This window comes from Saccopteryx bilineata, chromosome 3 (genome assembly GCF_036850765.1).
Source record: "Saccopteryx bilineata isolate mSacBil1 chromosome 3, mSacBil1_pri_phased_curated, whole genome shotgun sequence".
NCBI classification, from domain to species: domain Eukaryota; kingdom Metazoa; phylum Chordata; class Mammalia; order Chiroptera; family Emballonuridae; genus Saccopteryx; species Saccopteryx bilineata.
The window spans coordinates 12,688,645-12,698,246 of NC_089492.1; the positions used below are offsets into that span (position 1 = coordinate 12,688,645).

General features: G+C 40.8%; 1 protein-coding gene across 2 annotated transcripts; it reads right to left on the bottom strand.

The window, feature by feature from the left end:
• Positions 1–1,809: 1,809 nt before the first annotated feature.
• Positions 1,810–8,529, bottom strand: ZNF572 (zinc finger protein 572). 2 transcript variants are annotated; one of them, XM_066265682.1, is made up of 3 exons: positions 8,163–8,529; positions 6,476–6,589; positions 1,810–5,687 (listed from the first exon to the last, which is right to left on the bottom strand). In XM_066265682.1, the coding sequence occupies exons 2-3, from the start codon at positions 6,552–6,554 to the stop codon at positions 4,240–4,242; spliced, it is 1,527 nt and encodes a 508-aa protein (XP_066121779.1). In that variant the 5' UTR covers positions 6,555–6,589; positions 8,163–8,529; the 3' UTR covers positions 1,810–4,239. The 2 variants fall into 2 exon arrangements, with proteins under 2 accessions (XP_066121779.1, XP_066121780.1); XM_066265683.1 differs by having other exon boundaries at positions 8,435–8,520.
• Between the last annotated feature and the right edge of the window lie 1,073 nt (positions 8,530–9,602).

The window sequence follows — 9,602 nt, forward strand, 5'->3', positions numbered from 1 at the left end:
AAGAGAGAGACAGAGAGGAAGAAGGGGGGGTGGGGGCGGAGAAGCAAATGGGCGCTTCTCCTATGTGCCCTGGCCGGGAATCGAACCCGGGTCCCCCGCATGCCAGGCCGACGCTCTACCGCTGAGCCAACCGGCCAGGGCCAATAAGCATTTTTCAATGTATTTAATACAAACTTTGCTTTCTTCATTTTATCCCCCTTCCCTTTTCTTGAACCAAACCGAGCAACTCCTTTTCACTAGTATTTTATTTGTAACACATTTGATCAGTACCCTGAAAATTTTCTTGCTTGCCTCATCCATAAAAAGACTTGTAATGCCCGTTGCTTAATTGTCCTACATCTTCTCAGCACTCATATAATCTTTTGCAACTCACGCTTGCAAGTGATGTAGCCAATTACATTAATTTGGAATTTTGTTTTCATTTTCCGTTTCTCCTGGAATACTGTTCATAAAGCTATAATTAGAATATACAGCAGTGCATTTCAATTTGATTATACGTATTGAGTGTCTGCTTTGTGTCAGGCACTGTGACACAACTGACACAGTACCTGTCATTTGGGAGTTTATAGAGTTTAGTGGAGAAGGCAGTGCAAACAGGTCATTAAAAAATGTCACGTGGCCTGACCTGTGGTAGTACAGTGGATAAAGCGTCGACCTGGAATGCTAAGGTCGCTGGTTCAAAACCCCAGGCTTGCCTGGTCAAAGCACATATGGGAGTTGATGCTTCCTGCTCCTCCCCCCTGTCTCTCTCTCTCTTTCTCCTCTCTAAAATGAATAAAGTCTAAAAAAAATATGTCACGTGTCCAGAAAAGAACCAGTGCATATTGCTCAACGGAGAAGAAGACCTAGACCGACCTAGGGGTAAAGGAGGGCCTGTCAGAGGAACAGAAGTTGAGTTTGAACGTCAGTAGGAGTAACCTCCTATAACCTCTGACAATGGCAAGGGCCACACCTTCCATGTTTCCCCCTTTCCCAGGGTGTTTTTCCCTAAGTAAAACAATAATGCCTATAATACAGTTTTTACTGAACTGTTGTTGGCACGGTAGGAAATGGGAGGATTCTCTTCTTCTGAGCAGTCTAAATTGGTACCTTCGGAAGCATCCATTCTTGTACCTCCACGTCAGTTTTAAAAACAAAGAGATACTCATCAATTTGCCAAACCTGAATGTACCTCATTCTCCTGGATTTGGGGTGCCCTTCCTTTTCTGAATCAGGTGGCAGTTGTTATTGAATTAACCTAGCCAGCCCTTCCCTCAACCATTCTTCCACTTAGTACTTCGGGGCTTTGGCCTCGTACCACTGTCTAATTCTTAGTGAAGCTTCTGGGGATATTTACTGGAATTGTGCCCAAAGCCACACAAAGAGAACTCCAACTAACTCTTAAAATGATTCAACCTAAGGTGTCTCTCAGCTGACTCTAACCAAAGAGAGGGAAAGATTATGCAAACAAGCTGTCTTAAAAGAAGTTTTTTATCATTTAAAGGTATGGGCCTCGAATTACATGTTTTTCTACCCTAACCTTCCAAAATCTGTTCCACAAAATTACTTCACTGGGATAATTTAAATGGAGAAACATTTCTGCAAAGTGATTAAGTAATATGCCTTAAAAACATTTATGCCTTCTGATGCAATAACCTCATTTCTAGGAATTCACTCTACAGAAATAATTAGAAATGTACACTAAGACTTGTGTACAAACATAAAGCAAAAAAGCAAAACCAAACAATCACAACCACAATACCAAAACAAAACAACCAAAATAAAAACCCTGTTCACAGTAGTGTTATTTTTAATAGCAAACAACTGGAAACAACATAAACATCCAACATCAAAACAATTAAATTGTATGGTAAATCAAATGCAGTATTATGAAGACATTAAAAACCTTACAATAATTTAAAACAATTGACAGATGATGTAATTTAGGAAAAGAATACTATAGACAAAATAATTGTATGTGCATAATGTACAATAATATATAAGAAAACTGGTTATTAGGAAACATCCCAGAACTTTCATGGTGAGTGATCTCAGGAAAAAATGATTATGGGTGATTTTTATTTTGGTCTTCATACTTTTATGTATTTTCTACTTTATACTTCTTTGTATATTTTAGCAAGTCTTATTTTCATGATCAGAAGGTAAGCTACTTTAAGGGGGAAACTCACCTGTGTATGTCTAATCAACTAATACTTTCTTTAATCTGACTATTCATGGCTCAAATTTACATCCATCCATCCACCCATCCTTCCTTCCTTTCATTCATTCATTCATCCAATTTTTGCAAGGGCCAGACCAACAGAAAGGGAGAGATAAGCAGCATCAATTCTTCATTGCGGTACCTTAGTTCATTGATTGCTTTCTCATATGTACCTTGACCAGGGGGCTCCAGCAGAGCGAGTGACCCCTTGCCCAAGCCAGCTACCTTGGGCTCAAGCCAGCGACCTTGGGGCTCAAGCCAGAGACCATGGGGTCATGTCTATGATCCCATGCTCATGCCAGTAACACTGGGCTCAAGCCAGTGAGCCCGTGCTCAAGTCAGCGACCTTGGGGTTCTGAACCTGGGTCACCTGAGTCACAAGCTGACGCTCTATCCACTGCACCAGGCTCATGGCTCAAAATTAATCATGATCTTTTTTCAACCAAAGCTCCCATTTCATCCCTCACAGTGTCAAACTCCTAGGCTATCTACTGATTTTACTAGTCAACAATGTTAGACCAGCAGCTTAGCTGTCTTAGCAGTACCTCTGCTTGTAAGCAGCACACGCTCATGATGTCATGACTGCCAGGCATCCTGTTTCCATCTGTCTCTTTTATTACCAAGCATTTGGACCATCTTTAGCCTTGATTGGATTCCTACTTCACTGGGAGGGGACAGAGAGAGAAGGCAAGAAAGGAAACAAAATAAAAGGTGAAGAAAAACTAAGTTTGGGTTAAAATATGGATGAACAAAGCAGAGGAGGTTAAGGCCAGAGACAAGTAAAAGAAAATAAACATGAAATAAGAGTAGAAAAGGTTAATTTTCCAACCGAAAAGGCAGCAATTGCCCAAATGGCTGCCATATTATGGTAATGATGTGCTATATCATTAGCCTACACTCTCCTAGTCATCCCCTTTCATGTTCACAGGGTAAACAATAACAAAAGGACTGTACCACTTCATCAGTCTCTGAGGCCACTTCAAAGATGACCCAAGTAGCTAGTGTGACTAAGGAACTAGATTTTAAACTTCATTTAATCTTAAATTATAGAAATTTAAATAGCTACATGTGGCTAGTGGCTATTGTATTAGTGCTGTTCTAATACTACAAAAGTTAATGTTCAGCAATTGAACATGCATTAAAAAAAAAAAAGAACCTTTTACTGGCTCAGTGGTAGAGTGTCGGCCTGGTGTGTGGAAGTCCCAGATTTGATTCCTAGACAAGGCACACAGGAAAAGCGCCCATCTGCTTCTCCACCCTCCCTCTCTCCTTTCTGTCTCTCTCTTCCCCTCCTGCAGCCAAGGCTCCATTGGAGCAAAGTTGGCCCGAGTGCTGACGATTGCTCCATGGCCTCTGCCTCAGGCACTAGAATGGCTCCGGTTGTATAGAAGCAACAGCCCAGATGGGCAGAGCATCACCCCCCTGGTGGGCATGCCAGGTGGATCCCGGTCGGGTGCATGCGGGAGTCTGTCTCTCTACCTCCCCTCTTCTCACTTCAGAAAAATAAAAAATAAAAAAAAATAAAAAATGAACCTTTTCTTCTCTAAGACCCAGCAAAACAGCCAGAAAATCAGGTTATTCATTCAAAAAGAATATTTCTCTGAGTAAATCCCTGAGACCAGTAATGATTTATTGCCACCCAATCAGGAAAGATAAAATAAGGCACTTCAAAGGCAAATCTCAGCACCAAGCTTTCAGGTATCATTTTGCTTCCTCCCAGGGTTACGATTTAGATTTTCCTTGGAAGCTCTTCCTATCTTACCTTGGACCAAAACAAACTTCCTCTTTTTCTCCATTCTAGGCCAGTGACCTGGTGATCTGGGTCTTCCCATCCTCTAAGCTAAGAGGTTGACATTTTCTAGATGTTTTGACGAACAAACCAAAGAAACTTTGAAGCACAATGATCAGAGAGTTATCTTAACTGTAATGGTCCTAAAAGAAGAGAAAAGAAATGAAAAAAGGAGCTCTGGGACTTAAGAGGAAGATGAGTTTGGGACTGAAAATGAAGAGATGAGGGCCAGTTCTCCAGAACAGTTTTTTCAAGTCCATGCATGAGGAAAATCTTCAACTTCGGGAGACTCAAAAGACTTTTCTATGTGAATTTTCCTGTGGTGACTGAGGTAGGCACTTCTGCTGAAGCATTTCTCACAGTCGGTACATTTGTAAGGTTTTTCTCCTATGTGGGTCCTCCGGTGTCTGATAAGGTTAAAGCTTTGACTGAAGCACTCACCACAATCGGGACATTTATAAGGTTTCTCTCCTGTGTGCGTCCTTTGATGAATCACCAGGGTGGAGCTCTGACTAAAAGTTTTCCAGCACTCAGAACATCTATAAGGTTTTTCTCCTGTATGTGTCCTCTGATGTCTAATGAGATGGGAGCTAAGGCTAAAACTCTTTCCACATTCACAGCATTTATATGGTTTCTCTCCTGGCTGGATAATGCATTCTTCTATCCCACTGCAGCTCTGACTCAAATTTTCTTCACATTCAGAACTTTCATAGGGTTTTTCTCCTGTGTGTGTTTTCCGGTGTGCAATAAGGTTTGAACTTCGACTAAAATTCTTCCCACATTCTGTACATTGGTAGGGTTTTTCTCCTGTATGTATTCTCTGATGCTTTATTAGAGTAGAATTACAACCAAAGCTTTTTCCACATTCAATACATTTGTAGGGTTTCTCACCTGTGTGTGTCCGCTGGTGGCGAATCAGGCTGGAACTCTGACTAAAACCCTTCCCACAATCAGGGCATTTATAAGGTTTTTCTCCAGTGTGAGTCCTCTGATGTTCTATTAGGACATAACTGTGGCTGAAGCATTTCCCACAAACAGGACATTCGTATGGTTTTTCACCAGTGTGGGACCTGTGATGCTGAATAAGGTGAGAACTGCTGCTGAAACTCTTCCCACACTCGGGACATTTATAGGGTTTCTCTCCTGTGTGAGTCCTCTCGTGGATAATAAGATGGGAAGTATTGCTGAAGTTTTTCCCACATTCACCACACTGGTAGGGCTTCTCTCCTGTGTGTGTTCTCAGATGCTGGATCAGGTGGGAACTGTTACTGAAGCATTTGCCACACTCAGAGCATTTATAAGGTTTTTCTCCAGAGTGGGTTCGCTGGTGGGCACGTAAATGAGAACTATTATTGAAGCTTTTCCAACATTCAGAACATTTGTAGGGTTTGTCTCTGAAGGATGAATTCTGTTGGACAGAAGCACTGGCATGTTCTCCTGGGTCCCATCTCCAGTCATTAGGTTTTTCTTCCTCTTTTTCTGTAGAACTTTCCCGATTCTCTGCCTTGCCATCTTTCTCATAGAAACCATCAGACCAAATTTCATCTTCTTGGGACCATGTCAATGGTTTTTCTTTTGTATCCTCATGCTTATAATTTTGTGGGGCATCTCTTTTTAACCATTTTGAGGCTCTCTCTTTAAGTTTATCTGCCTTAAGGTTGTGTTGAACAGTTTCTAAATTATTCTTACTTTCATCTCCTGCAAAGATAAACAAATATTCTAAACATAGTCCCTAATCTCTGCCAAAGGGATTCTGATTTGCAGTGGAAGAGAGAAAATAACAAAGTAAAACCTTATAAATTATTATGTATGACAATATTTTTAAAAGTAGTTTTACTTCTTTAATATCAGAAGCAGGGGAGTCTTTTGTATTTAGTAACAACACTTATCAAGTATTTGAACAGTTGTCAGCAAATACAAAGGAAGATATTTATTAAAGTGAATAAATTCACTGGCTTTATTCAAGAAGACTTAAAAGAAAAATGGGGACATGAATAAGAGAGACATTCAATAGGCTATCATCTGAGGTAAGAACTAGACAATACCTGAGCACATATAGAAATAATGGCAGCCACTCCCGGCATACCTCATTTTACTGTCTAGCTTTATTGTTTCATAGATGCTACAGTTTTTACAAATTGACAAGCACCTGTACCAGCAAAAATGAATACGACTAATTTTATTGAGATAATGCTTTATTGTGACCTGGAACTAAACCTACAGTATTTCTGAGGTATGCCTGAATTTATTAAGAGCAGTAGCTTTGCATATAGTATCTCACTAACCCCCCAAAAATATGTGAGACAGATATTATCATTTATTTTTCTTAAAGAGAAAACTAAGGCTGTAAGAGTTAACACAACTTGTGAGTTACAGAGCAGAGAATTAAAGTTTGTCTCATTCTAATAGCCTGTTCTTTCTACACACTCTATAGCACATCTTGTAATAAATTTCCAAAGTATTCAGATCATTTCTTGATCCCTCACCTGTAAAAGAGCTTTTCAAACTCTCCCTCTCCGTGAAGCCATTAGAATCTGAGACCAACAATTTTTTCTCTTGCTCCATCACAATGATCACAACCAGGTTAGGGGTCAAAACTCCTGTGGAAGGAAACAGGTCATGTTTGGAGGCATTTGTTAAAATTTACTCTTCCTCCTTCCTTCCCAGCCATGTATAAAATGTTCTGTTAATAATACTAAAAATAAGAAATATGGTCTTTAGAAGTCCTTTTAGAAAATCCTTTCTCAGATACAAGTGTTTAAAATGAAGGGTTAACCTAATTTACCTCTTCCAACAAAATAACTTTTAAAGTTATATTTTCACATTAAAGTCTGAGGATCAGGCTTCAAAAATAAAATGAATACTAACTGTCCCTCAGAGCTTAGAAACACTTTTAATTGAAAGGCAAAGTATTTTCTTTTTGGAGAATGCACCAATAATATTCAAGGGATCAATAGCAGGTATAAGAAGTAGTCAAAGCACCCTGTTTAGTTTAGAAAGAATAACTTGGTCCTTGACAGATGATGAAAACTTTAAGGCCAATTTCAAAAGAAAGTTAGGATCTCTATAATCAGTAACAAGAAATTAGTACAAAGAAGGGCTCAAATAATTATAAACAATAACCCCTAAATATAAAATAAAGCTGACAAGGAACCTCTTGCTTGCCTCTAAGTCTATCATAATCCCAAAATTCATTTAGGTCACAAAAAGCCTAACTTTATCTTCTGCAGCCAAATACAATCCCTGACCTACTTTAAGATACTAGAAAATTTGATCTATCATTGTAAAGCAGTTATATATAAACTTGGCATCCAAGTGAAGATATAAAGAATATATAATTTGGGGGAAAAATGAAAGCCTAAAAGGATACACAAAGGTGTGCATATGAAAAACAAACAAACAAAATGATGTACTTATAAGTCTGACCCCATTACTGCCTATTATGTGCCAGGCAGTGAACTGAATAATTTAAACAAAATATTTCTCATTTAATTCTCACAAGTCCTTTGAGGTTTATAAGCAACTACCAGCATTTTATAGATGAGCTGTAAGACATTAAGAAACTCTTCCAAGGCCAAACAACCAGAGAGGTAAAGCAGGATTCAGTCCCAAATCTGTTTGGACACGGACTTTCACACTCTCAGCAATTAAAGTAAATTAGCAGGAAGCAGAGCGCTGGGCATGACCCCAAGTTGCAAATATCCTCAAAGATGAGCTTTATTTAGAATATATTGACTAGATTTTTAGAGAACAGATTTACATCCCTGGACCTTACACCAAACGGAGCTGGCATTCCCTAAGCATCCTCAGCAATTAGGGACTTGTTATAAGAAAAAACTAGTCTCAACTATAAATATCCTATGTTTGAGTGGGGTAAAATACGATACCTGAATTGCGGGGGGGGGGGGGGGGGTGTTCAAATGGAGTAAGATGTTTGCTTTCTAAGTTACATATTTCTATCAAAGTCCTTACAAGGGAAGCGAGAGCCCGAGTAACAGATACCCATGCCAGCAATTTCCCCAAGAAATTAATTTTGGTAGTAACAACAGCAAACTCAAGGCCCTAAGTGGTATTAAGAGACTGTCCTTCAGGTGTCACTCTATAGAGCAGGCCAGTTTTCACGGCCAGTGCGCGCGCAACCAGGGGATTAGGATGGGGCCTGAATGCACTGACCGAGGCTGAGCTAAGAACCCCTGGCAGGGACCGTCGGTTGGGGTGCCCTGCGAAGTGAAGTTCCAGGAGACCAGCTCTTCACCAGGTGACACGATCGTTTAGGGGGCTCCCCAAGCGAGGGGGGGCGCAGTGGCCAGGGTGGCGGGAGAGGCTGGGTCCTCGCCGCTCGCAGCAGCGGGGTCCCCCTCCCGAACGTACTTGGCCGCCTGGACGGTGCAGCATCCACTCCTGCCCACAGCCCTCTGTTCCCTTCCCTCCGAAAAGGAACTCACTGTTCCGGGGGCTACACACAAGGCGCCCTGCACCCCCAACAGGCCCAGATGTCCGGGAGGAAGGAAGCCCTACTCCTTTGGGCCCCACCAACCCAGGGTCCTGAACTCTCAAACCGCTACCGGAACCGGAAGCTGCCCTAGCTTCCCCCGCCGGCGTTGCCGGAACCTCTCTAGGAAACAGGTACAGCCGCCTCTCGTTGGTCTTAACCCTTAGGACCGGGGACGACAAGGAGCGAGCTGGTGGATTTCCTTCCCTTGGGCTGTCATTCGCCCGCTGTCATTCTCTTTCCTCACGCTTGCCAGGCGCCTTGTAATAGGGGCCTGATTAGAGCTTATACTTTTCCTTGACGTCAGGGAATCATCAGCTTTATCATCATCAGAACAATTAGAATAAAAATAAATCAAATATTTATTAAGCATCTACTATTTCCATTCTCACCGCTGTGGACATGGGTATACGTTATATTTAGCTATCTGTGAAACAGTTGGAGAGCTAAGGCATTCATCCACGTGTAAAACAAGTAGTTTACAAAGCACCGTATTACTAACATTCAGATGTATAGTTAATCTTTCCTTTTACAGAGAATATAAAAGCCAATCTCTTCATACCAAACGTGCAAATCTACTTAAGTCTGCAGGCCTGGCACTCTCTTTTACAACAGAGGATTGGATCTTCACATTAAAAACAAGCCCTTAACTGCTACTCAACCTTCCTTCCCACCTTCTTGAATTCCATATGCTATCAACTAATCGCTTAATGTGCCTGATAATGTTTCTGTTTTATCACTTCCCACTCACCTTTTAACCCATTTCTTCTGCAGCAAAAACACTAAATCACTAAGATTACTAATGACTTCCATGTTGTTTTCACAATTGGTGTTTTTTTTTTCAGTTCTCTATTCCTTTTTGCAGTTTTGACACTCCTTTTAGAAACTTTGAAGCAATAGCATACTGTCCTCCTTTTTCTCCATAATATCTAGTCCATCCTGTTAGTCTCTTTTACAAACCTGGTCTTCATTAATTGTTGAGGCTCTTCAAGGCCACCTAGGTTGTCTCTCCTCTTATCCTCAAATGTTCCTTACCTAGACAATCTCATTCACTTACACATCTTTTATTTTTAGCGAAAGAGAGAGAGAGACAGACAGACAGACAGGAAGGAGAAAAATGA

Coding starts and splice junctions, on each gene's coding strand:
- ZNF572 (XM_066265682.1), bottom strand. CDS start 6,554: ATGGAGCAAGAGAAAAAATTGTTGGTCTCAGATTCTAATGGCTTCACG. Junction 5,688..6,475: donor TTTGAAAAGCTCTTTTACAG/GTGAGGGATCAA, acceptor TTATCTTTGCAG/GAGATGAAAGTAAGAATAAT.